General features: G+C 58.0%; 3 protein-coding genes across 3 annotated transcripts; 1 reads left to right on the plus strand and 2 right to left on the minus strand.

Moving 5' to 3' along the window:
* Window positions 1-1,680: 1,680 nt before the first annotated feature.
* BESB_010460 (cell division protein CDC48) lies at window positions 1,681-7,658 on the minus strand (the record flags this gene model as incomplete). The annotated part of the gene is made up of 6 exons (XM_029359800.1): window positions 1,681-2,110; window positions 2,359-2,863; window positions 3,535-3,643; window positions 4,112-4,924; window positions 5,385-5,503; window positions 5,819-7,658. 6 exons carry the CDS (start codon window positions 7,656-7,658, stop codon window positions 1,681-1,683), a joined length of 3,816 nt encoding a protein of 1,271 aa, XP_029222713.1.
* A 2,014-nt stretch (window positions 7,659-9,672) lies between these two features.
* BESB_010470 (uncharacterized protein) lies at window positions 9,673-11,213 on the plus strand (the record flags this gene model as incomplete). Its single annotated transcript, XM_029359801.1, has 3 exons — window positions 9,673-9,752; window positions 10,753-10,998; window positions 11,096-11,213. 3 exons carry the CDS (start codon window positions 9,673-9,675, stop codon window positions 11,211-11,213), a joined length of 444 nt encoding a protein of 147 aa, XP_029222714.1.
* A 2,443-nt stretch (window positions 11,214-13,656) lies between these two features.
* BESB_010480 (uncharacterized protein) lies at window positions 13,657-24,785 on the minus strand (the record flags this gene model as incomplete). Its single annotated transcript, XM_029359802.1, has 12 exons — window positions 13,657-13,725; window positions 14,115-14,265; window positions 14,832-15,091; window positions 15,334-15,412; window positions 15,725-15,869; window positions 16,496-16,559; window positions 17,140-17,214; window positions 17,977-18,218; window positions 18,547-18,638; window positions 19,068-20,786; window positions 21,108-21,781; window positions 22,488-24,785. The coding sequence occupies 12 exons, from the start codon at window positions 24,783-24,785 to the stop codon at window positions 13,657-13,659; spliced, it is 5,868 nt and encodes a 1,955-aa protein (XP_029222715.1).
* Window positions 24,786-26,817: the final 2,032 nt, after the last annotated feature.

Genomic DNA, 26,817 nt, shown 5'->3' on the forward strand with positions numbered 1-26,817 from the left:
AAAAGCGGTCGCAGTATCTCGAAAGTCAAACTTCTCAACTTCCACTCGCTGCCGTATGCTCCGGCAGATCACGGGCATTCTTCTCAAATGTGGCAGCATCATTCGTAATAGTCCGACTGGACAGTGTGGATTAGTCCCGTAACGCAAATAATGGAATAGAGCTCTGAGCGGTTCAAGATGTCTCGTTGTTCGTATGCCGCGGTGGGCCGAAGCACAGTGCGGGGCTACCAGACTGTTGACTCTAGAGCGAAGCTCGCGATTTATCGGGCACTTCATAGGAACGAATAGAGCCGCATTCTTCATGTGCATGGTCAAAGCAAGCAGAAATAAGATCATCCCTCGCGGATCCGCCCAAGAGGTGACCGCTGGAGCACCTCGTCGTCTTCGGCTTCCCGTCTGCTCTGTCGATGGCGTGACATCCGTCGATGGCGTGACATCCGTCGATGGCGTGACATCGATGACGCAAGTTTCTTAGACGGCCAAGGTGTGTGTCGTGCCACGCCTACGGCTGCCTGTCCAGTTCTGGCCGCTGGTGGCCCAGGCTTACCGCCTGCCTTGTAACTGGTCAACATTGTCAGCGAACCCCGAGCGCCAGTTTTATTCTGCCGCGATACCGTCAGAAAATGGGCGTTCCGGGACGCACCCCGCGCTTCATTGTCCCAGCACACCATCGGACTACTAAAGACACTTTGTTCACAGAATATGCATCGTAGAGAATAGCTAGAAGATGAGCTAGGTTGCTGGAAACGTCACCGAAAAGTTTCGCCTTTTTCGAGGTGGTAAACTTCCACGCGGCCAGAAGCGAGCCTGCACTCGTAACACAAACCGGCCGCCTCGAGAATCACCCTCCCGCTCGGCGTACGCAGCCCGTTTCCATTTTTGGCTTCCGGGCCAATGGTGCAGGCGTGTGTCATGTGCTGACTCCCGCACGGGAGCTGGAGCCTAATGCAGAGCGAAACCGTGGGCGTACGATGTGTCGAGGGGTGGGCTGTTACCACAGCGCACGAACGACCATGATTTTCTCATCCTTTACTGGTTCACACGCGCTTCGCCGTCGCACGTGTGTCTAGCAGGAAGCTCGCTGCGAACAGTGAGGCTGTACTCAGGGATGTACGGTGCGCCTGTGGGAGCAGACAGTTTCGGAGAAACAGGGAAGTTGAAGGGGGCGCCCTCCTGCGTTCAGCCGTTGACAGCTGTCCCATGCGAGCACCTGGCGTGTAGCGTCAGCATTGCGCTCGGCCGTAAAGTCCGGCTGCTATACTACGAGTCCGATGCGTTCAAGTCTTTTGGCCCTATGAATGAGGTTGCCACGACGCGACACTGCAGTGTGGCACCTCCTCACAGTCGGAACCGCCTTGATATCCTCCTCAAGCGACTGCCGAATTGCTACCCAGCAGCACCCGTGGCACAATACGCTAGAGGCAACGCTGAAGATCTTATGAAGCGTAGTTACAAACCAGTTCACCGATCTGGACTCATCTGGGGCGACAACTAAATCACACCAAAAATCAAGGAAGGATGCCAGTTACCATGATTACAGCTGCTATACCCATACATGGTGTTCAGTTGGTGTGCGCCCCTCTTCTCCCCCGCCCCCCCCCCCCCTTCGCGCTTCCCAGAAGAGCGCGAGCTTCTGGTCGAATGGGGATTGGCCTATACGGGGAACACCTGCCCATACTTTCACTTCTCCCTCTTGAGCTTTTCCCGATAATCTTCGTAGAAACGGACTTGCTTTTCCGTCACCGACGGCGTAATCCGTCGAGCAGCCTCAAGCAAATGGTGCTGCTTCACACACATGTGATCGGCATTCGCGGCCGCGTAGAAGGAGCCCGTTCGCCCGAGATGAGCTGGTCTGCCGTCACCAGACCAATGAGCAGATTGCGCCCTGTCACCGCGGTTGCCCGCCGTCTCCAACACCGTCCCGCCGCGTGCACTCTCGACCGAAGACGGGCTAGCTTGTCGGTCAAAGGACAGTCTCAGGGGATCGAAGTTCGGCTCTTTGTCTTCGTTCAGCGACTGGTGCAGCGCGCGGACGAATGTCTGTCTCGCTTCTTGGATCATCAACAAGGTGGCTTCCCGGAGAACGGCGTCTAAGTCTGCGCCGCTGAACCTGACCGTGGCACCCACAAGCAACCAGGCAAAAACGAAGGCAGTGAAGGCTGTCTAATGGGCATCGTGGGCGACGAACGGGTCGCACGTGAGTGTGGAGAAGGAGGGCAACTCAGAACATCAAACACGTGAAAGAACGTGCTTGTCCCTCTACTCTTTCGCAGAGCATGACCCACAGCGGCTTACTGCGTATGTGTTCCCAGAAAAGCAAAATCAAACGCACACAGGGATAGTAGAATGAATACGTACCTCTCCGTGGCTTTCGCGATGGCGTGGAAGTCCAGATCGTTTTCTTCCAGTTCGTCCCTTTGGTCGGCTTCTGCTCCTTCACTGGTTTCAGATCTTTGATGAAGGCGCCTTGCTCTCTCCTCCTTCTGTTCTCTCCGGAGTCTCCTCCAGCCCTTCTGAAGGATTTCTGCGCGCTCCTGCTGGTCTGGCAGGTGGACATACACTCGAACTTCGAGCCGTCCCGGTCGAAGCAAAGCCGGATCAAGAATATCGGGACGGTTTGTCGCTGCCACAACATACACTTTTCCACGGTCGTTAATGCCATCGAGCTCTGTGAGCAGCTGAGCAATCACCCGCTCCTCGACTTTGTTTCCCCCGTCGCTCTTTCCGCCAGTGCTTCGGCTGCCGCATAGCGCATCGATTTCATCGAAGAAAATGAGCGAGGGAGAAAAGAACGAAGCCCGTGAAAAGAGGCGCCGCAGCGCCGCCTCACTGTCACCGACGTACTTCGAAAGAAGCTCGGGGCCTGCAAGCAACAAGCCAGACATGGCAGGACGTGTGCGCGACAAAAACCCTAAACCCTACGCGCACATCGAGGCTCGCAGTGGACGCCCTGACCTCAGTCAGAGGCTAACGAAATGCATCCCGCTTTGCCGTTCTTCAAATACCATCGACATCCACGCTTCCTTCAAGTCCTGCAGATGCCTGGATATGCTATGGGCGGCGCACAAAGAACCGTATTCAAGCTAACAGCTTCCCACGTCCCTCGTCACTGGCCATGTTTGTAGTTGCGGTTTAGTCATGACTCGACACCTACGCTTCACCCCCCAGGGATGCGTCACTGCTCATCTTAGCTATGGACTGTATTTCATTTCCATGTTGCTGAGGAAGGGCGCGTCGTATGATGACAGGCAGTCTTGAGGTAGATACCCCAAGCTCTTGTCTGATCACCGTGTTGTGGTTCTATCACAAACCACTGAGATGGCAAAGTCAAGATTTTGAGCGCGTGAGTGTCTCTCAAAAGCTAGCTAGAGTTTAGGGTTTTGGGTCAGGCCTTCACTGCAGCCTACATGGCCGTCCGTTCATGTACAGACCTACATCCCGCTGCGGCAAACGCTGTTTGCTTGTCTTTGGTCTTGAGCGTCTGCTCTTGAAACAGAGACCTGCCACTGGACGAACTTAACGTGAAGCGCTCACCTTTGACTGCAATGAAATTTGCCTGGCAGGCGTTCGCCAGCGCTTTAGCGAGAAAAGTCTTCCCACACCCTGGCGGGCCGTACAAGAGAATCCCTGTCGGCTTCCGAACCTGAGCAAGGCGAGTGCACGCAGAGACAGAGCCAGGCATTCGAATTAAAGCAGACGCCTGCCTAGAGCCAACGCATCCGTGGCGAGACGAGGATGCGCAGGAGAGCAACGAGCGTGTTAGACACCCTCGTATGTGTCCATACGGTTGCTCGGGCATGTACTGACTATTTTCCGTAAAAACAGTATGGTTCGGGGCCTTCATATAGCTCCAAAAAGCTGCTGTCCGCGACGAGGCTACCAACACAATCCAGCGAATCATGGGAGCAGACGTGAAGGCAGCGACGAGCCAGCAATTCACCGACGCCGCATAGGGGCTTCATGCGGCGCGCGCCTCTCGCCAAGCAAATGTATACACCCAATCCCGTCTTCCTTCGCTTCGTGTTTCGCCTGCAGGTCGCGTTCTATTCATTTCCGTTTTCCGCGAGTCGAGGCGCATCACAGAGTCGAGCCCTGCTTCGCGGTTCCTCACCCCCATTCGGTCGTAGAAATCAGAAAAGCTCAACGGGAACAGAATGCGTTCTTCGACTTCCTGCTTGGCTTCGTAGAGCCCGCCAACCTCGCCCCAGCGCACGTTGGGCCGCGGCAGGAACGCGCCAGTCTTCTTGAAAGACGGCGTGAAGGAGAGGAAAGCCTGAACAAAGTCCTCGTCCGTCAGCACGGCGTTGGCAGCGCTGTCGCCGTATCCGGACGACATACGGGAGACGACGCCGGAAGAAGCAGACGCGAGCGACAAGGAGACGCTCGCCAAGGGGACGCGGCCGCCGTCTTGGCGCTCCAAAGAGCTCGACGCGTCGCCAGACTCCGCGGCATGAGAAGCACCGCATGGCTGGGCTCTCGAGGAGAACGTTTGCACCAGCCGATCGAACGCAGGAAAAGGCCAGAAGCCCGAACTGGAGGATGCGGACGCGGCGCCCAACGCGGAACCCGGATTCGCTAGCTCCTCGCCCCCTTTCATTCTGGTTGCGTGAGAAGACTCGCGATTCCGCGCTTCTACGTTATCAACCCTGGCAGTCGCGGCTGCGCCCACAGCTCCCTCTGCGTTCGCCAGATCGGCTCCCGCTTCGATCCGTTTCTCCTCGCTGCGTACCGGGGGACTGCTCGCCTGCTGTCTCGCATGCCCCATCGCCTCTTGTCTTCGGCGCCGCCCCGTACCGCGGAGAACTGCGCGGTAAACGGCCTCCTTGACAAGGCTGTGGAGATCTGCAGCGACGAACCCTACTGTGCGGTCTGCCAGGGCGCTCAGGTCGACGCAGGAAGAAACCGTCAGCGACCGCGTCAGGGCCTGCGCGGAAAAGACGGCGGAGAGGCGTTGTGGATTTCAGAGGAGAAGCAATAAAGAACGAGGAGACACGAAACTGGTCAGCGAGGGCGACATGAGGCGTCGCACAGCTGCGAAGCCGAAACAGCAAGATGCGCACAGGGCTTCTGCCACGCTGGAGTAGGCAGCACGGGTCTTCTCGCGAACAAACTCGCCAGCATCAGCCTTCCTGGGCGGCACGAGCCGCCACGTTTAGGGGCTCGTGGACAGCCGGTAACTGCATGTGCAGCCGCGTACTAAGGGACGTAAGTCCCCAAGGGGGCACAAGGAACACGCCAGGGGTGCGACCGCCCTCGGTGTAGGGTTCATGTCCGCCTAAAGCCCGAAATCCAACACTCGCGGCATCTTTGTAGCCTCTGCGTGGAAGCTGAAAACGCAGGAAGTAGGCTCGAACACGCACGCCAACGCGACGAGGAGGACTCACCTGGAGAACTTCGCGTCGCTCGTTGAAACCCGGCAGAGGAACGGAGATCTCGGAGTCGAATCTGCCGCTGCGGCGAAGCGCGGTGTCGAGGCTGTCGATGTGACTACAAGTCGCTACAACTGAAAACAAGAAGCGGAGACAAACGAAACACAACTCTTCGCCGATGGCGGAACTCGTCTGGGCGCTGAGGACGGGGTACACACTGACGAAGAGGCAACGCGGCCTGGGTCTGCGCTCTTGACGCGAGCGTTGCAGACGCACTTCAGGCTCTGCAGCAAGCGTGGTGACGCTACGTTGCTGCGCCCATGTGGCTGTTTTTTCGACGCCAACTGAGTTGCCTCTGCCTCTCGCTCCGCTGGCATTCACGCAGGTCTTTGCGATTACTTGATCACACAAAATACACTCTCGAGCTGACCCAGGCGCGCGCCGCTTACCCATGATGTCGAAGCCGGTGAGCGCATCCATTTCTCGCGCGAGGGCGCGGACAAGCGGGCTGGCGCTCTCCGCGTCGCCTTTGCCGCCACCGCCTTCGCTTCCGCCGTCTTTCCCGCGCGTCGAGCCCTTTCCCGCCGCGCTCAGCACCGCGATGTCCTCCAGCAGAAGCAGCGCCGGCGTGTGCGCCTTGGCGCTCTCAAAGATCAAAGAAAGAATCTCTTCGCTGCTCGCGGGCGTCAGAGCCGCGTTCTGGGGCGGCGGCGCGAGTTGCGATCCAGAGGGAGAGACAGAGGCAGACTGAGGTGGAAGAGGAGACGAGAGGCCCGAAGCGTCCGGCGGGCTCGAGGCGGCCGACGTAGACAGGAAAGGCGGAATGTGTTGAATCAGAGAAGACAGCGAGAGCGGGAAGAAAGAAAAGTTGCTGAGACGACTCAGCTCCCCCGCGATTGCGAAGGCTAGCTTTGTCTTCCCCACGCCGGAAGGACCGTGAATGACGACGCCGCGAGAGAAGTGGAGACCGCTGGGCGCAGAGAGTGACGAAGACGCACCCCCTGAAGGCAAAGACGTGTAGAGGGAACGCCGCAGAGTGCCGTTAACAGCTTTTGCTTCTTTAGGGTCGGGTCCTTCCGCGCCGGATTGCTCAGCCATCGAGACGTCGCAGTCGCCTTCGGGGTCTCGCTTGGGTTCTATCTGAAGAGACGCGTCACGGCCGTCTCGCTCCCCTTCGGCCCGGCCTGCAAGTGAACTCGTCACCCGCGCGTGGGCGTCCTCGCTGGCCTCACTCGACCTCTTTTTCTCAAAAAAAGAGTTCAGCACAAGCGGCAGCAAAATGCGTTCTTCCACCTGGCGCCGCAGCCCCTCGGAGAGGCCCGCGCAGTCTCCCAGGCGATCCGCAGGGGCAGGAACAGGTTGCACTTCGCCAGGGACCGAAGGCGACGCAGCGGCCGGCGCCGTAGAGGCAGACGCGGGGGACAAAAAAGACGCGTGGGAGGACAAAGATCGGCTCCTCTTGCGTTTCTTTAGCTGAGTCTGAGAGGCGGTTCGCTCGCCCTTGGGCGTGCCAGTCTCCTCTCCTCCTGCAGCAAGCGGCTCCTTTCCTTTCTTGCCTCCTTTCTCTCGCCCTTCTGTCGGGTCTTCTTCTGCAGTCGCCAGAGGAGTTTCCTGCGCGTGCACGTTTGCGCTGCTCACCTGCCCACCAGTTTTTTGAGTCTCCATCGCGTGCGATCGATACAGAGAATTCAGCGACGAGTTCAGGGGCGAACGCTCCCGAGGGCCTGCAGAGGCTGGCGCCGGCCTGTGCCGCCCCTCTCCACCGTTCGCGCGGAGTCGTTTTTCTTGAGTGCAGGGAGAGGCGCGCGGGTCTTCCTCAGCCGCGTCGCTGTCTGAACAGCCGTCCTCGTCGATGATCACCTCCACGGGAAAGGACGCTGAAGAGTCTGAAGAAGCGTCACTGCAGCCCGCTTGAATCTCCGAATCAGCCGCCGCGCTCGCCTTGACAGGCTTGCGATCGGGGGCTGTGTGTTTGTTGGCTTTCGTGGACGCGGGAGGTGACTCCGCCGCAGCTTGACTTTTCTGAGGATGCGGGATGAGGCCCCCGGCGCTTTTTTCGTTGTCAAGTTCGGCCTTCGCCGTCTCCAAGAGCTTGTCCAGCACGCGGCGCTTCAGCCGAACAATGTGGGGGTGAGAGCGACCCAGAAACATCAAGAAAGAATCGGTGTCAAAGTCCGTCCGAGAGAGCCCAGCCGACCCGCCGCCCACGGCGTCGTCGTCCCCATTCCGCTGCCGCAGATACTCATCGAGCTGCCGCTTCACAGCTCCCAAGTGGCGCGAGAAGGCCATTTGGCCTGTTTCTGCAATCGAAATGCGTCACTCGACTCGTTTGTTGGGCATGTAGCGAGGCAGGAATCAAGAAAAGAGTCCCCCTGAAGTGGCGCGCTCGCCGCGACCGAGCGTCTGCGCGACGGAGCGTCTGCGTGACAGTACCGCTGAGCAGAAGACAGAACGCCCTCGCCACGTCCCTTTCACCACGTCTGAACAAGATAAAATGAACTGAAACGGCAGGACTGACAGAAAAGTCCGGCAGCAGGGGTGCCATGCGTCAGCTGTAGAGAGGCAATCGAATGCGTGATGCTGTCGAGGCAAGAGAGGGTCTACACACGATACAGAGAAATCGCCTTCCTAGTGCGGCGGGATAGTCAGGCCTCTTAACTGAAATACCGGCGTTTCCGATGAAGATCGAAGAAAGAGAAGTTGAGGCCAGCAAAGTGGAAATACTCAAGGCACAAGACTGGACATGTAGCGGCGAAGTCGCGAGAAAAGTCGGGGACCGCCTCCGCCGTGGACGGGTTGACGTACGGGATTGACCTCATCTCCGCAGTCATCGAGCCTGGCGAAAGGCTCGAGTCTTCCTTTAATAGTCGACTAAAGTAGTAAGTGCGCTTTTCGCTCTTGTCAGCTGTGAAATACGGAGCTGCAAGTTTGCGGCGTGACCCCGATGGCGCTATGTGGGGTCCTCGCGCTCTGTCGCATTCAAATAAGGAGCTGGGTTACCGAAGGCGAGTTCTAGCGATCGACTCGCCTAGTTCTGGGGTTCAAACCCCCTTCATAAGCAGGCCAGATGCCTTAGTGAACGCCCTCTCTCACGCATCTCCGTGAGAAGTCGCGCACTTCGCGTGGTGAGAATCCTCATTAGTGAGTATCCAACCCCGTGAAAAACCCTCGAGGGCACCGACCGACGCGTGTGACCAGCGGCCCCTGTCTGTGCGCTTCGAAAGAAACACATTTCCGTAAGATTCTCCCCCCCCCCCCCCCCCCCCCCTTTCCCCCCTCCCGGCTCCCGGCCTCTGCCTCCCAATCAGAGATGCTGGAAGGCCCGAACCGACTTAACTAAAGGGGCTGCTGTGCTGCAACTGCTGCGCATTTCTCTAGGCACCCTTACCGAGTGTCGTTCAGGCTTTGCACGGAAGGGGTTCATCCACTGCCGCTTTTGAGAGGTGGTTTTGGGACACACTTTCCCGCATACACTCTGTGTCCTCCCCTGGGCAACCCTATTTGAGACAGAATGTGTCGTGAGTGACTCGGTGAAAAAGCCAGGTTCGCGGCGGCAGCGCTCCCTGAAAATAGCGAGGCAAAGATCCGCCACGTCGAGACGCACCAGGCGCCGCCGTGCGCAGCGGCGGCCGGTCGTCAGCGACGCCACGAGAACCTCAGGTGTAGTCAGGGCATTCGACACTGCCTTTTCTGTTTGCCTTAACGCTTTGAAAATTGGTCCTAGGTTTTTGCTATTCGCGGGGGCTGGATTTTCAGAGTTTCAGGCTTGCATCCAAGTCTGATCGGCGGCGGCTACGGACAGCCCTTGCGTCTCCGCGCTCGCCGACGTGTCAATTCTCTGCGCGCGCGGCGGTCTGACCGAGTCGAGAGACCGCGCAGAACTGAGGAACTCAAGCGGGCGAGTCTTTATTTTTAGAGCGCTAGAGCGCAGGAAGTCAAAACTCAAAGAGGTTAACATTCAGCGTGTTTCTTATCTGTCCCCTCTATTCGCCGTCTCTTATGTTTGAAGGTTTTTCGTTGAAGGGCACCGAGTCATCATCGGCGACCCTCTGAAGGACACTCGACGCTCGGGGCAACAGCGAGAGAGTCATATCGCCGTCTCTTCAGCGGCTTTTATTTCCCGCGAAGTCGCGTGCCGTTTTATCTATGTCTCTTTGAATGCGTCATGGCGTTTTTCAAGAGACTTCTCGTGGCGGGAGGCGCCCTGGCACTCCTCGCCTTCCAAAACGTGACTTGCAGCACTGAGGATTTCGTGGCGCCCTTCGCAGCTCTTGAAGAAAGGGCGTCTTCCTCCCCAAGCCACATGGACGTCCCGAGCGCTCGACGCGAGGAAACCGATACAAACTCCGCGCAAAATTTGCAGTTAGAGAACTCCGCCGACGCGTAAGTGTGAATGCAAACGCAGTTGCGGTACCCGTTTGTGCGCGTTAAGCAGGCGAGGAGGAGTCTTCGTGGCTGGGAATGCCGCAGAAATGCTCGGAAATAGGGAAAATTTGGAGCGAGTAGTGTGTCAGGAGAGGTAGCATGAGTGCTGCCGCCTGTATTGCTAGCGATGGTGCCGTCCGCGCTTGAGGCGACGACGCTTCAGATGGTTATAGAAAGAGATGAGAGGAAAAGCCAAAAGGGTCACTGGCTGACAAGCGCTCGTAACATGTTGTAGCGTGAAGTGAATAACAGCTCTGGTACGAGTCACTTCGTCCGCCCCCCCGCGGAGGAGCCATGGTGACAATATGTAGCCAATAGGCGAGAGGGTGTAAGTTTTTGACTTTCAAGCTTACCCAACGAGACGTAATTCAAAGGAAGATCTTTTGTGCAGGTTTCGTGTGTAATTATGTCGGAGCGTTCTGATTCGTTCGAAGTCAATGGGCGTAGATTCGTTGCCTCTCAACCGAATACGCATGCTTCCCCCGATGGAACAAGTATTTGACTTGCTGAGTTTGGCCGCGAGACTTCGTAGAGCAGCAGCTGAGTATAGCATTGAACAAAGAATTCCGGATTGAGGGTTCAGGAGTCATCATGTCACGTTTACGACGCGTTTGTGAAGATCGGTGCGTCTGCGAAGGGGAAAGGGGAGCTTCCTTCCGCAGCAGTCACCCTATGAAGTGAACGCCCGAAGTGCGTGTGTGCGTGCGCGAAAGTGTTTCCCGTCGGTAACACGCATAGGGGGCATGCATAAAATGTGGAATGACACCAGCTGCCCGAGAAGCGGTGCACATCCGTTGGATTTAGCAGGGCACCGAAAGGATGCAGCTTCGCGGGCAGCTTCCACTGCGAGGGCAAGGTTTACGGTTGTCTAGTCTGGGTTGTAGCGGCTGTGTCGTTTCTCGAAGGCACATCAACTTGACAGCATGTCCATGGTGTGTGCGTGTCTGGATAAATGCAGGGAGGAGGCGGAGGTTCCGGCCTCCCTCCGCTCGTTCGAAAGCGAACGGCGCGAGGGTGCGGTTGGAGCTGATGAACCCGAAAATCACGAAATCTTAGTTCGAAGATCCGAGAGCCGCGCGAGTTCTGAGGGCAGAGTGGTCAAGGAAGAGGGCACCGCGCAGGAAAGGCCTGCGGCGGCTGGCCGCGTATCCGGACGGGCTCTGGTGCGGCAACTCATAGGTGCAGTCCTCGCCATCCCTTTAGTGTGGGAAGGCGTCCGACGTTTTTTTCTTTCGCTTGGGAGGAATGACTGCCGGTGCGATTGACTCTGCCACTGATCACGCTGCGTACTTCCTCCTCAGGCGCAGAATCCGCTCGAGGGCCCAGCCCCCCGAAGCCCCGCAGGCCGCGACCGCCAGGGCTGGCGCAGACGAGGCGGACGCAGCGTCGGCGCCATCCAAGGGAGGGAAACAAGATTAAGGAGAGGAGGTGTCATAAACTAGGAAATTCGGGAGCTGGAACGTGCCCGTTGTGTGAGTCACGACAGAGACAGAGTCTCGACGGCGGCAGAGCTTGTAGAAAAACGAAGTTGGCCAAAGAGGAGAGGTGACTCAACGATCAAACAGAATTGTGGCGCCAGGCGAAGAAGCGTGAGCGGGCAGAAAGCGCATTTCGCGGTCTCCCTCGCGTGAGTCTGAGGACGGAAATCTGTCGTGGCGGATGCCAGCGACGATGCAGCAGAGTCTGTGAACAAGTTGTGGGAATTGCGTGAAGCCAGGGGAACACTGCACCTGAAGAGTCGTTGGTGGATCTCGCCATGAGCGATCCTGCCCACGTAAAGTGCACCAGGTTATGTAATTGGTCATTCACGCGGGGTGTGAGCACAGAACGGCCTCGGCCCACGCCGGGCTGCAGACTCCTGTCATTTGCGTACTTGCCGTTGCGCGGCCGTCGCGTACTCGTGTCGTGTCGACCGCGCATGCGCTCACACCTTGAAACACACATCCGTGTAAGTTTTTTAATGCAAAGCTGTGTAGGCGCTGTGGAGTGCCCCTGGGGTGAATATCATGTCTGTAAAATGGCGAGTTGGTGTACAGGTCGATGCTTCAGAAAGTGGTGCGCGCGTGACTGTTCCCGCTTCTGCATGTTGGCTACAGGGCCGCGAACCGCCTAACCCGGGTTTTAGCAAGTTTTGTTGTCCACTGTCCTGACCCACCAGTCTGGAGCTCAGAGGAAAGAAACGGAATGCGGCAGTTCACCACACGGCCGTATCATACTTGTTAAACGATTCTGTGAACGCGTCTACGCGGAGGCAGCGCAGTTCCTCTGTGTCGTTGTCGTTCTCAGAAGGTAATTCAGGAACTCCCACTGACAAAACAGACGAGATATTCCTGATGCAAAACGGCAGAGATCGAGTGATCGCGCGCACATGATCTGATCACGTCGCAGTCCAGTCTGCGCACCGCTGCATACGAACCACGCGCCTCCACTGGATGGCTAACGTGTCGGGTATGCGGCGGGGTTTACCGTCTTTCCTCGCAGTCAAGCTGCTCTGAACACAGCTTTAGCCAGCACACGCCTCTACGTCTGTATGCGTTTATATGTATATAATAGAGATGTACCTACATACACCTATACATATGTCAGTGTGTGTAGTTCGGTCGCAGCGCAGGCGTGCAATTGGCGCGCAATCAATACCTGCAGGGTTACTAGAACCATTTAAATGTAAATAGAAGATGTGTAATACAATTAGAATGCAACCTACAAAAGGTAATATAAAGTTCCATCTGTGCATCTAAGTTGAGACTATCGGTTATATATTTTAGACGCTAACATCCCGGCTAAACTTTGACTAACCAGCCTGGGATCATAAAAGTACTATGTATGGTAAGATTGAGCGTGGCCATTTTCCTATGTAGACGCGAGACGGCGTGGCTGCCGTTCTGCCAGCAAGTCCCGAATATTCTGCGGCACCAGACATGAGTTCAGACCAGCGTAATTATGGGCACGAACACATTGTGGCAGTGCAATACCACTACGTTCTGCAGCGTTTTGAAAAGCCTCCCAACGTTGGCTGCTTTCGTAGCGCCGGTGATACTTCAAAGTCCTTGTGGTACCCTGCTTAGGAACTACCCCGGATTAGACGCAGTGTTCATATATATATATATATATATATATATATATATATATATATATATTTATGCGCGGTGTGCCTGATGCACATGATGGTGAAGGCGTATGCGACCGACTCGCGAGGCTGGCAGGAGCTGCAGATTCCTAACAGTTCATCGCCCAGTCGACACGGTTTGTCCCTTCTTGTTTACCCTTTAGTCGCATGTGTTTGCCGATGTCTCCACAAGAAATCACATGGGTCCTTGCTTCAAATAATTCTGCGTGTATAGAGCCTCTGCATCACGGGTGAACAGTCCTGTACCGTGTGTCAAATCACACGTTTTCCGTGTCTCCTCCAGAATCTGCTGTGGATTCAATCCTTTCACCATGGCGCTTTCTCGCGAGCCGCGGGCCCCCCACTGTAGGCGTTCGCACCACATCGCTAACCGACGAGACTCGCGCTCGTATTGTTTTTTTTTTTTTTCTGTGTGCCAAAGTAAAGGAACGCAGTTCTCCCTGCATGCTGTGCAGGCATCCCGCCCCGCTTATCTTTCCTTCGCCCTCCAGTGGGCTCACATCCAGCTACCTTGTGGGTCTCGTCTCCTCCCTCCTCGCCTACTCCTCTGTCCCCCCCTCGACATCCGGATGAGAGACTCTCTCCAGACACGGAGGGAGTGGAGCCCGAAAAGCTATGTTCCACTAGTATCGTTCCCACTTTGCGTCTTCTTCGTCTCATCTCCCCCCGCCTCTCTTGGCGCTGCGCAGATACCTGTCGCTCGCGCGTGTCAAACTAGCTCAGCGAGGCCGCCGCTCACCGCGCTGTTGGTGCATGTAGGCTAGCAAGTTGGAGAAGTTCTTGCGGCGCGAGGACGCCGCGGGGCTGCGCAGAAAAGCACAACAACATGCTCGCCAGTCTCAACGAATCACAAACGAGAGCTCGACGCGCGAAGACACCAGCCATCAAGCGCACACACTCGCATACGCATCCACATCCACACATACAGAGTGTTTTTGCCCTCCACAAACAGCGTCCATCGCTTGCAGGAGCTGCGGAGAGCGAACTCACGCAAGCAGACGAAAAGACGGGGTCTACATCGTGGGCATGCCTCGTGAGTAGACGTTGCTCCTTACGCCCCCCGCATATAATACTATATATATATGACTATATATATGCCCCTTTCTGGCTCCCCGACTAAGACTGTCAACGCCGTTTCACTGAAGTCTCTGTACGCGCCCCTCGCGTGGCTAAATCCAGTCTTCACGACTTACAAGGTTCAGCGTCTCCTCGAGAATTTGAACGCTTCTCGAGCGCATCTGTTCAACTGCGTCTCCGCCGTCTTTGGGTGTTTCGCCTTCGCTTCCCGCAACATCGTCGACGGCCGCCATCTGCCAAAGAGCCCCTGCCGCATGCTGCACGCGCCTGGAGCAACGAAGCGAAATTAAAACCCGCGAAACAAAGATGGTGCCGAGAGCCGGCAAAAAAATCAATCTCCCCTCCTGTACTTGCTCGGGCTGTGAAGCTGAAACGAGGGTGGCGGTTCAAATAACGTTAAATATAAAGAGAATCTGATACCTCGATGCGCGCGACGTCGCCACGCGATGAGGTATGCAAAGAAGAAGAGCGAAAAAAGAAACTGGAAGCGTGCAGTGAGCTGCGCGTCTAAAGCGACGGCATCGCCACAGCGCATGCATAGGCTTGTACCGAGCCTTCATGCACAAGTAATCCAGATTCAAGAATATCAATATATATATATATATATATATATTTGTGTGAATGCAGAGCTTGGTGCTGGCATGCATGTGGGCGCTGGACTATGAAAGCGCAAAGGCGACGTTTGTGCGCGGGGAAACGGCGGCTTCGATCGCCAGCGGATCGTGAACGAGGACGCGTAGCGCGCCGTGTTTGGGGATCCGGTACAATTCGCAGACTTCTTTTTCCACATTCGGAAATCAGCTCTCTCTTCCCGCTTTCGGCTCCCCGCTCACGCTAGAGGATTGATGAAGAATTTCAGCTTATGCCCCAGGTTTTCCTCCGCTCTCTCTCCTCTCGTGTGCTCGCGGCGAGTCGCCCTCTCCCCGCCCACAGCCGTCTCCGCGGCGCGTTCGGACGTCCCTGCCCTTCGCAGGGCCTCAGTTTCCGCGTCGGACGACGCGCAGGCAAGTGCTTGCGTATGCATTTCGATTCGCTCCTTCTGGCTCGCGTCTAGCCAGCCTGCCGAAGGATCCAAGAGAACCTTGGCTGCAGCCTGCTCAAGAAACGAAGGCGAGGCAGTCCGACGCGCCACACGATCAAAATGCACTCCCAGGGACACGTCTGAGCTCCGAAAGCTTCTCGACCGTCTTCCCCCATAAGTAGACACAAACGAAGCTACATGTACAGATGAAGATATATTTATACATATATATATATATATGCACGACTCGCCGGAGCAAGCAACCCGGTCATCCTGAGGTCTGGGTGCGGAGGCCAGTACGGTCTGCGACTCACGTAGGTGCGCGGCAGCAGTTCGTCTCCTTGCGATGTGAGGTCAGGGAACAAACGGCAGGCCTCAGTCCGCGCATGCATGCTGCAGAAAAGGAAACGCGGCGCATCCAAAGACAGTGAAACGCCTGGCTGTAGTCATCGTCTCGCCCTGAAAGCTGGCGACGCGCCCGGGAGACGGAGCAAGCCGCCACAGGAGATATTTCTGTTTGCCTGCATGCGCTGTACCCCACCGGCCATGAGGGAGCCTCAACGAGCGACGACGCGGGCCGTCGTCGCGCAGAGTCTTTCCCCGCCGAGGGCAGAAGGGAAGGCGGCTTCGGCGTCTCTCTCGCCAGCGCAGCGAGTCGCCGGCAGCGAAGCGAGTCTTTTTTCTCTTTTTTCTCTGCTGTATTACCAGTTTTCACCGAGGAGAATTCGGGTGTCGCGCCCTCCTGCGGGAACAGCCGCCATGGCCTCTGTGAAGAGACGCCGGTCAACCTGGGCGAGCGCGCGAAGGCGCAAGTCCCTCTGCAGAAACGGATGCAGAGGAGCTGTCAACGCTGCAGGGAGGCAGGCGGAGGCGAGAAAACGGCAGAAAACGCACAAAACGTGTGAAGGCGAAAATGTAGCGGCAGGAAACAGGCCAGCAGACAGAGAAGTACAGAGACGATAACAAGACAGTCAGAGAGCACGGGTCAGGCAGAGCCGCAAGAAGCGCCGAATACTTCCATCCTTTAGACACTGCATGCCGAGTGCGTATTCAAGCACGTTGCGTGTCTGTATCCATCCAATATGTAAAGGAAACTGACCTACATGCGGAGGCCCCATCGAGTTGGAACTCCAAGCCCGCGAATGTCGCCCGAAACTGCCCACAGGCGAAAACGTGTGAATAGCAAAGCACCGCCAATAGCATCTAGCGAAACGACGGACAAGAGAGAGCTAATTCGCCTCCATCACCTGCCGCCACCGCGGAAAACGAGCGCAGATGAATACATCCATACACGCCTATACACAAATATATATATGTTATATCTATACATGTATACAGGGAGAGAGAGGCAGGGAGACAGATGGCCCCCCTCCCAAAAGAACAGACCGCCTCTGCGGAAACGGTCGTAAGCAGGAAAGGGTAAAAGGGTGAAGGGCATCGGCGCGTTTTTGCGGAAAAAAGACCTCAGAAGCGCACCTGAGAGAAGTTCGAGAGCAGCGTCGACGGGGGCCGGAGCCTTCGCGACGCGGCGTGCGGCCGTCTGCGGCACACAGTGCGCATGCATCGCCCTCACGCATTTGCAGCAAAGCTCGTCATCCCTGCGAGTGTCCATCCTGCATACCGATTCAAATCTCCTAGGCCGCGACAACTGTCAGCGCATCCGGCTGCCACGACGGAAAAAAAGCGCATGCATCTGTGACGGAGGGGCGCGCTGCCCATTCAGTCAAGCAGCTCAGCGACACACAGCTAGCTATGCTTCAATGCAGACGTGTTCCTTCCCTAGACAGCTCGGTGAGACCGCGAGCGGATTGCTTGACGCACGAAGAGGCACGTCTGCGGCTCGGGGCAGTATATCTTGCCCCCTCCAAACCCTCCGCCTTGCAATCGACAGACGCGTACTGAAGTTGTCTGGTTGGTACATGAAGGACTCTCTCCCGAGAGGTCGCGAGTCTGATGGGCGCCGCGTGACGGTCTCATTGCGCGGAGCCGTGCTCCTGGGCTAAACGTGTGCCCTTTGGCAGCAACAAACCTCCCCATAAAGGTGGATCTGAGTCGCATCTGGGCACGCGAGGGAGAAGGGCTCTGCCCGGCTCGTCACTTGTGGGAACAGAGATGCTCACCTCGACGTGTTCAGAGACCTCGAGGAGAAGAAACGCCTCCATTCGGCTTCTCATTGTGTCCAACGCCTCGACTTCCTGAGGGCGAAATACACGGCCTCACACTGCCGACGTTAGAGGCAGCACGGCCCCCGCGGAGACTGCGAGAAAGGCTTGCATACGGATACACCGGCAAGAAGGTGTGGTGGAGTCCCTACACTGGAAAATTTCCACCAAGGCCTTCAGAGACGTGCGCAGAGCTCTTCTCTCCCCTCGCCGGATGAATGGCCGATTCCGAGTGCAAACGTGCTTCAAAGACATCTATCTATCAATATCTGTCTGTATCTATATCTGTCTATATCTATATCTGTCTACATCTATATCTTTCTATATCTACATCTGTATATATCTATATGTCTATATCTGTATCTAGATATATATCTATATCACGACACATATCTATATTTATTATATCTATCTGTGTGTGTACGAGTTCAAACACACGGATGCGGCTCACACAGCCGAACGACCCTATCGCTTTATAGGTTCCGCAGCACAAAACGGAGTGCACTTTCACCTAATTGCAAGAAACAAAGTAAATACAGCATTCCCGGGGAAAGCTGCCGTTTGAGTGAAGATACACGCCCTCTCTGCGGAAGCGCATGCGGACGCGCGTGGAGACAGCATGTACGCGTGTTGAAAACTTGGGGGGGCGACTGGTGTCCAAGATGAAAGAGAACAAACAGGTCGAATAAAGTGATGAACGCCGACAAATTACGAGGGATGCGTGCGCGCGTCAGACTTCTGGAAACCTGCTAAAGCTCTCCCGCGCTTATCGGCAGTGTATCTGTCGACGCTTACGGAGGGGAGGAAGCGGCGGAAAAAGGCGCGCAAGAGGAAAAAGCTGGGCTCCTCCTTCGTCTCGGCATTCTCTTGATTTGCTTCTCGCATGCACTCTTGAGGACTCAAGTAGAGACACAAAGCGTTCGTCGACTCCAGGAGCATCCCGCAGAGAGCTGGCGACGCCGCGAGGGTATCAAGGCTGTTCCAGCCCGACTTCAGGGCCTCCGTCAGGCGCCGCAGCGGGTCGCTGAAGACGCCCTCTGAGAAAACAGAGGAACCATCGACGACAGCACCGAAACGGACAGAGTCATGCATGCATCTATACACACATCGACACAGACTTGCATACTCTTATTACCAGGGAGGACAGAAAACAGAAAACCAAGAAGCATATGCACATGCGTATACAAGTGTGTGTGTGTAGATATATGGATATATATATATGACATGTATGTATATAATATATATATATATATATATATATATATATATATATGCACGCAACGTACACCGTTAGCGGCGGAACTTAACGCGTGTAAAGATACGTTTCCTCTCGCTGATGTGACGTGGCGATTTTTTGCTCCTCACTGTAGAAACGTTCAATCGCCCCGTCGTTGGACAGCGCGCCGACGCGAGGCAACGCGGCTTCGAAGAGCGCCACCGCCGCCACAACCAACTCGCTGCAGACGGGCGCCGACAAGACAAGAGACGTGGATTCAGAAACGCAGCAAGAGGAATCAAACACGCATCAGATCCCTCCGCGATGCTGCACCCACATTCGGCAGATGTGTCTCGGCAAGCCAAGCGAAGCAGTCATAAATGCACATGTATACATACATATACGTATACACATACAAACATACATACATGCCTACATACATATGCATGAATAACACAACGCATGCACAAATGGACATACACACAGACGGACAAACATATATATATACATATATATAGATACAGACAGACAGACATGCGCAAATACATACGTATGAATAATACTATACATGCACAGATGGGTGATTCGGGAAAGTGCTTGGCGTGTTTGTGTCGTGTCGTACGTCGTGGCGAAAAAATCTATAAAAATAAATAGAATATTGGAGGATTACTTGGAATAGGAAAGGTGCGTCTGAAGGTCGCGCGAGTGCTGTAGAAGGCTGGCGAGCGCGTGGGGCTGCGTCGTGGCTCCAGCGGCGATGAGTCGGTCAGCCTCCCGCAGCAGAAATGCAGAGTCGAGCGTAATCCAAAAGTCAAGCATTCCCACCGGGCCCGGCGACGCCTCTGAGGTCTTTTCTCTGTCAAAGAACCCTAAGGCGAGCCAGTCCCCCTCCTCTTCGCCTCCGTCGTCTTCCTCTACCTCTGCTTCTTGGCTTCGTTCGCCGTCTGTCTCGACGGCGCTGCTGCTGCCGTCTCCGTCGCTGGCCTCACAGAGAGAGTCAGCTCCACTTTCTGCGCCGTCGTGGTTTCGTTGGGCGCCAGCGGAGTGTTTCCTTCTCTCGTTCCTCAGGCTGCGCGCGCCTTCCCGGCCTCTGGAGGGACGCCGCTCGTCGCGACCGAGATTCCAGAGACGCTCGCCCTCTGAGAGGTTTCCTTCGCCCTCTTCATCTTCGTCTTCACACAGGGCCGCTGTGACGAGGCCGCGCAAGAGCGAAAACCCGCCGCGCGGCTGCGCCTCTTCTCGCGCGTCCGTTCGTCGCCTGCCTCGTCCTCCGGCGCGCCTGTCCTCGACGTCAGCTGCTTCGTCCGGCGCTGCGGCTGCCTGAGCCTTGCCTGCTTCTTCGGAGTCTCTTCCTTCGTTTTCGAACGGTTTCGCGCGCTTGCCATGTTGTCTGTCTTCTTGTTCCCGCTGCCCTTTGTCTCTGAGCTCGCCCGCAGTCGTCCCCCCTCCGTCCGCGCGCTTTCGTGCAGTCTTGCGGCGGATTCTCCGGCGAGGCGCCCGCCTGCAGCCAGGAGGGAACACCCGGGAGTTCCGGTCAAAGTCGCGCATGACGACGCTCGCCGCCTTGACGCTGCCTTGCTCCTTCCATAACGCCGAGAGATCGAGCGCTTGTTGAAGATGGAAAAGAAAGAGCGAGGCTGAGCCACTGTCGGGGGCCGCGACCTCCACTCGCACGTGCGCAGAAGGCGCTCGCTGCGAAGAGGCAGTCCCAGAAATGTCTTGTTCTCCCCCCGCGCCGGCGAGATTTCCAGCGCCGCCGCCGTCGCTGCCCTGCCCCCTCTCCGTCGACCGCCCGCCCGCCGCACTCAGCGCTGAAGCGAGTCGGGAGGGCGGCGCAGCCTCTGCAGCAGGCTGCGGGAGCGGCGCAGACTCGGGTGGCGAGTCCGCAGCCACCGGCGCGAAGACGAGAAGCGGCATGCGGTCCAAGAGGAACTGTCGAAACGCGTCGGCGAGAACGAGCTGGAGGCCTTCGAGCGGATCCATGTGGACAGCCATGGAGCACGCGGCGACCTCGAGAATCTTCAGTCCCTGTGCTTCTCGGTGTTTCACCGCCTCCCTAGGGCCCTCGATCGAGTCGCGAGACTCTGCGGTGAGCGGCAGCGGAGGAGGTGGCGCAGACGACGCCGCGTCGTCATCCACGCAGCCCGCGAGGCTCCCCGCGCCGCCCCCGAACGACAGCAGAAACGCCGCGACGCGGGCGGCCGGCGAGCCGCGGGCGGAGACGTCCTCCGCCTCCTCCAAAATGTGCGCGAGTCTGCCGTCTTCGCCCTCCACCCACGCAACTCCCTCGGGGTCGTAGAGCAAATCCTCGTGGCGCTCGAGTTGGTGAACCACGAACTCGCGCGCCCACTCAGGCTTATCCAGTCGCGCCAGCGGCCCCCCGCCCTCTCTGAAAAACGCGACACGGCCACACACACGAACCTCAAGAAACCGAGACTGGGCACGATGCTGCGGAGCCCTGAGCGGCGAGCCAGAGGGTCGGGCGCAAATGGTGACGACAAGTTACGAGAGCTCCTTCCCCCTCGAGAGCCGCGCTTTCCACGGGCGTCTGCGAACGTAGCCTCCTCTGTCTAAACAAGTATGCACATATATATGTGAATAAATACATATCTGTAAAGGAGTAAGTATGCATGTATAATGTATATGTGCACACGCGTCCGTTCGAAAGGAAGGAGAGATTCGCGCAAACGACACGGCCTTTAAGTCTCACCTGCAGAAGTGGAATTTGAAGGCCGTGACGAGTGGAGCTGCAAGCGCTTGTACAGGCCACATGCGCTCAAGGTGTGCGGCGACCGCATTTGCAGTTTCGGCTGCACTGTCAAAATTCATCCGTTCGCGGTTCTCCGCCTCTCCACGTGCGCTGGAAGGGTCACCAGTCGCGGCAGCCTTCCTGCTCGTCGTCCTTCTCTTTTCTTGGCTCTTCAGACAAGTCAGCTCAAGCTGCTGCAGAGCGAAGAGGCCCCCGAGCGTCAGGAATAGCGCGGAGAAAGGCGTGCCGCTCTCCCCCGCGTCTTCGCCGTCTCGCGCTCTCTGATTCGCGTCCTCGCTCGATCTCTTTCCCGATCGCGCACCGCCAACAGGCTGCGGGGGGGCCGTCAAGCCCCATGCGATGGCCTTCAGCGAGGCGCGCGCGCGAGTTACGAAAGTCGAAAATGCGAGGCGAAGGAGCGCCGCGAGCCGCTCCTGCGCGTGGCGCCGAGTGAAAGGCGGCAGAGCGCCCCGCTGGCAGGTCTCGGCGATCCGCGTCAAGAGAAACAGCAGACGGCCAGCCTCAGACAGAAACAAACGAGAAGACGGCGGAGAATCGAGAGGAGACGAAGCAGGCGGCGCTGGAGACGAGAGAAGGGCGAGGCGGTCGATGAGACCGCGCGCGCCGTCGGTGAGCTGAGCGGGAAGAAAGGAGAGCGCAGCACGAAATCCAGTCACAGTAGATGGAAAGAGCGAGAGAGGAGGAAGACACGAGGCAACAGCCAACCGATCCGCCGCTGAAAACAATCAGCATGATAGCTGCCTCCAGTCGAAGCTAGCCTCATCCCTGCGGACGATACACCTCGGCTACGCTCGCCGCCGCGAAACTGTCGTGCCGTAGTCGCCCTGTCTCCTCTGTGCTTGCCTGCAGATACGTGTGTCAGGTCCAGCTGAGCATGTGCGGCGGGTGGGGTAGCGAAGATGACGCGACGATGGGTCAGAGCCAACCACATAACTTTAGAGTGCAGGTATGACTCATGCGCATGATCATGAGGCAAGCGGGTTGCCGCGGCCGCGCATCGCTCGCCTGAAAAAGGACTCTCTGTGCGGCACGAGGGATGGAGGAATCCAGGCAATGCAGAGTCCGGCACACGTATGGACATGAACACACGTATATATATGCGTATAAACATCTTATATATGGACGTGTATGCCTCTGGTCAGAGGCGCTACTACGGCGGCATACGTCGATGCAGATGCATGTGTGTCGTTCCTCGCACGGACTGGCGTTCTATATATGAGTAACTGCAGACGTTCATCGCGCATGGAAAACCGAGAGGAAGTTGCACCGTAGGTATTTCGCTCTCCCTCTCCGCACAGGCACGCGTGGAGAGCGCCTCACCTCGAGGAGGTCGATGAGCTGGACGATGAACTTCTCCTTCATCTCCAGAAGCGCCACGTCCTCGAGTCGGCTGACGAGCTGGGCAACAAGCGCCTCTTCTTCCGCGCCTGCCTCTGTTCGTTGCGGCTTTGCTTCCGCATCATCCGCGTCTTCGCGCGTCGCCTCCTCTGCGTCGCCCGCCCTCTGCCTGGAGTCGAGCGCCGCAACCTGGACACGCCGCAGTTTCATTCCCAGATCGGCGACCTGTGCGAGTGCGTCGGCTGTCGCGCGCACAAGGCCGCCACTCTTCTCCCTTTCTCCCCCCTCGGACGCACCCTCGCCCTCTCGATCCTGCAGCAGGCGGCGGAGCCTGTCGCGCTCATCGCAGAGCAACGCGTCAACGCGCGCCCGACCTCGCGTGAGCAGCTCCTCGAGTCTGTTTTCTCTCGCGCCCTGCCCCAGATGCTGCAGCGTCTGTTCGCGGACAGCCTCGCGCAGCTCCGCGAGCTCTGCGAGGGCGCTCGACTCGGCGCGCATCTTCGCTTCTGAGCCGCTGCAGGCCCCGGGGCGAGCTGTCGGCGGCGCCGCGGACTGCGTGCTTGCGTCGGCGAAGACGCAGTCTCTCTCGCTTTCTCTGCGAGGACGCGGCGCGCTGTGCGCGACGGAGGCGGCAGGACAGAGCCACGCTCGCAGACGCGCCTCTTCGTCTCCGCCCCTCGGGGCGTGCGTCGCGAGCCGGCTCGCAAGCCAAGAAGCCAGGCGCGGCGCGGTCTCCCGCCATCGCGCGGGATCGGGCAGAAGGCCAGAAGCCGCAAGCTGCGCTGCAGAGAGGCGGTATGGAAGCCACGGTTCTAGGCGTGTTTTCGCGGTCAAGAAACGCAGGTGCGTCGCGCTTTTTGCCGGCAAATGGAGCACCGTGTCCGCGCGCGGTGCGTTCCCGATAAGGCCACTCCCCCGCTGCGTCTCTGCGCCCTCTTCGCGCTCGTCCGCATTCTCTGGCCTTGCCGCCTGCGCTGCCTTCGCCCTCGCCTCGGGCGGGCCGACCCCCTGCCTCTGCGCCTGGAGCCCCTGCGCGAAGTCTGTTCTCTCGCCTGTCGAGTGTGTCGCGGCCTCGGCGACGTCCCGCCCGCCTCCGCGCAGCGCTCGCGCTTCTCTCTCTGCGCCGCCCCCGCTGCCGTCGCCAAGCAGCAAATCGCAGGTCGACGGGAGACTGCGCGCCGTCACTTGCTGGAGGAGCTTCGTGGGCGCGAAGAGACTTCGCTGGGGAGACGCCGAAGGCTCCACCGTCAGGCTGTCGAGCGCCGCTGCGAAGCTCCGCCCTCCAGGCTCCTGCGGAGGCGCGGCAGCAGGAGGCGCGGAAGCAGCAACGGGGAAGAGACGAGGCGGTGAGAATGCAGGACGAGGCGCAGATGCGGACGCGGAGCACGGGTGAGATGCCGCGGAGTCGCCGCGGCGCTCAGGCTGCCGCCGCTCGCGCGCGGATGCTGAGGCCGGAGCGGGCGAGGGAGGCGCTGCGCCCTGAGTCTTGGTTTCCCTCTCGGTCGCGTGTGCTGCAGATAAGGGGCTTCCTCTCTCTTTTGCGGACGCGCCTCGGCGCCCTGCTGCCGCTGGGGTAGCGCTCTCCACGAAGAACGAAGACGAAGAGGCGAAGGACGACACAGCAGAGCCGAAGCCGTCCTCAGGCGAGGGATAGAGAGGCGCCGCGACCTCAGCATCCGCCGGCGGGCGCCGATGCTGGTCCTCGGGGCCTCCAGCGGCGGCCGCAGCGGAAGAAGCCGCAGGAGGCGAAGACGAAGAGCACGAAGGTGACGCGAAAGACGGCTCCCCCGAGCGCGTCAAGGGGGCCGGATGAGACGAAGGCGACGCAGCGTCGCCGCCCTGAGGCAGCTTGTGCCGTAGCGCGTGCTGCAGCTCCAGCCAGGGGGCGCTGGTATGCGGAGCGAGAGAGCCAGACGGCGTCAAGTCCGTCTGCGGAGACGAAGAAGAGGAAGACAAGAACGAGGAGTACGACGTGGAGACGAATGCGGAAGAAGTCGACGGCCCTGTCTGTTGACGCAGCTGCCGGCGAAGTGCGTCCTGCAGGTCGCGCCACGGCGGCTGAGACGAAGCCCTGAACCCGAGCCCCGAGAACAACGAAGACGAAGAGGAGGAGGAAGAAGAGGAAAAAGGAGGAGAGGAAGAAGAATGGGAAGAAGAGGAGGAAGAGGAGGAGGAAGAGGGAGAAAAAGAGTAAGAAGAAGAGGAAGAAAAAGCATCCGACTGAGAAGAGGGAGGCTCGGGAGGGGGTCGGCCTCCGTCGAAAAAGGACGCCAGAAACATAGTGGGCGACGCGCGATGGAGAGTCGGTAGAGAACAGGAGAAAGCCTGTGGAGTACGGCGGCCTGCCCAACCAATCCCGACGATGGAGTGACGATCAAGACGAGGCGGCGGGGGCTCGCAAGGATCCAGCCGGACCCTCTCTCTCTCTCACTTGCGTTCGCGCGTGGTGCTCGGCTCTCGCATCATGCCTGGTCTGTCGCAGAGACACCACTCGTCTTTCGGAATTTTCTTCTGCAACTTAGTCCCGTGATCAATCTCCTCGTCTTTTTCCACCGCGTTGTCGAGTTCTCTCCTTCCTCGCCGCGGGGGGGGGGGGGGGGGGCGTGGTGAACGCGCCCTCGATGCTCAGAGTCTGGCGCCGGTTGTGCCCATATTTGCACGACCTCCTTTCTCCTCTCTCATTCCTCGCTTGTTCGCACGCTCGCTGAGCTGAGATAAACGCGTGAATTGCTTTCTCTCTCCACAGTACTGGGAGGTTCTCGATGTCTCTTGTGCTCGCTGACAGTGCCACACCGAGTCACCTCGATCTCGCTCTTCGTCTGGGCGTCAACGCACAACCAAGCATTCCTGAGAAGCCGCAGGGGGACAGATCTCCAGAGAGTGCCCTCGCCGACGACAGCTGAGCCCAATATATCATAAAGATGGAGAGAAAACTACGAAAAACCCAGATCGTTGAGGAGTCCCGACTCGGGAAAGCACCGCCTCACTTTTTGAAGACAAGGTGAGTGTGCTGCCTTGCGAGCATGCAGACGAAAAGAAGAGGGAGCTGGATAAGCGACCTCCAGCCTGGGAAGCAGGTAAACACGCGTGCAGGCTGCAATCCTGTTGAGCCATTCATTTCTCAGTTTTCACCTTGTGAGCCTCGTTGGGAGGAGGCGGAAAGGCGGCGGGTTCCCTGGAACAGCTGCGAGGCTCGCAGACAAAAGCCAACGGCCTCGGCGTATATTCGGAGAGTCCCGTGAGGCATCGCCGCCTTGTTGCGGCGCCCCTAGGAGCCGCTGTTCGCCTTTCCCGTCGACCAGCCACGGAAGGGCACTTACACACAGGGAGAACCGGGAAAAAGAGAGGTGAGGCAGAAGTCAAAGCGGACGAAAAAGTCTTGCAGCCGGGCAAGGCGTCTCGTCATCGTGGCCGGAGAAGAGAGGGCGCCGCCGTTCTTTGCAAGTTTTTGTTTCGGTTCCGAGGGGCCCCGTAGAGCAAGGCCGGCGAACTGCGGTGATCTGGTCGTCTCTCCTCTGCCTTTCTCAGTTGCCCTCGGCTGACTCGTTTCTGGGCAAGGTGCCCACGAGGAAGGCGCATGAGCCGCCTTCGTGTGTTCCTTTACGCATCCTTCTCATCACTCGTCTTTGCCGCCTCTGTACGCGATCAGGATAGCATCCCGGCGGGTTTCTGTCGCAAAGAGACCCGACAGCTTTGATGTGTATGTACGCCACGCAGCTCGCCTTCGTCTGCGTGGGTCATCCCCCAGTTTTTTCGGTTCCGTCGTTCGTTTCTTTCCCAGGCCCCGCTTTTCCTCCAGATTGCGGTCGGCGCATGCGTTTTCGCGCGAAAATATCCAGCCGTCTGCGGGCCTGTCACTTCTGCGTGGCGCCGGTCACTCCCTGTCTTCCGCGCGGCGAGGCTGCGCGGCTACGCGCTCCACTTTTGCTTCTCCGCGGTATCGGCTGTCTCCTTCTCTCCATTCTCAAGGCTCCTTCTTCCACGGCATCCCTTGGAGGAAGCAGAAGCAAGAGAAAGGGCAACGGAGAAAACTGCGCGCGCCGCAGCGCCCGCGCGAGCCGTGCCACGCCCGCAGCGAGCGGGGAAGAGAAGAGGCCGCGAGCACAAGACAACAGACGACTGAGAAGGAAGCCAGGAAGGGAAGGTCGTCGGACTGGGCGGCAGGGGACTCCACCGGTGCACAGCGAGGGGGAGATGGCGAGAGTGGCGGAGGAAACGCCTCCACACCAAGGTGGCTGACTTGTATCGAGTTTATGTCACAACTGGCTCAGTCAAAATAGCTACACGCTTCCTTTCCTTCCTGCTTCAGAGG

This window comes from Besnoitia besnoiti, chromosome I (assembly GCF_002563875.1).
Source record: "Besnoitia besnoiti strain Bb-Ger1 chromosome I, whole genome shotgun sequence".
Taxonomy (NCBI): Eukaryota; Apicomplexa; class Conoidasida; order Eucoccidiorida; family Sarcocystidae; genus Besnoitia; species Besnoitia besnoiti.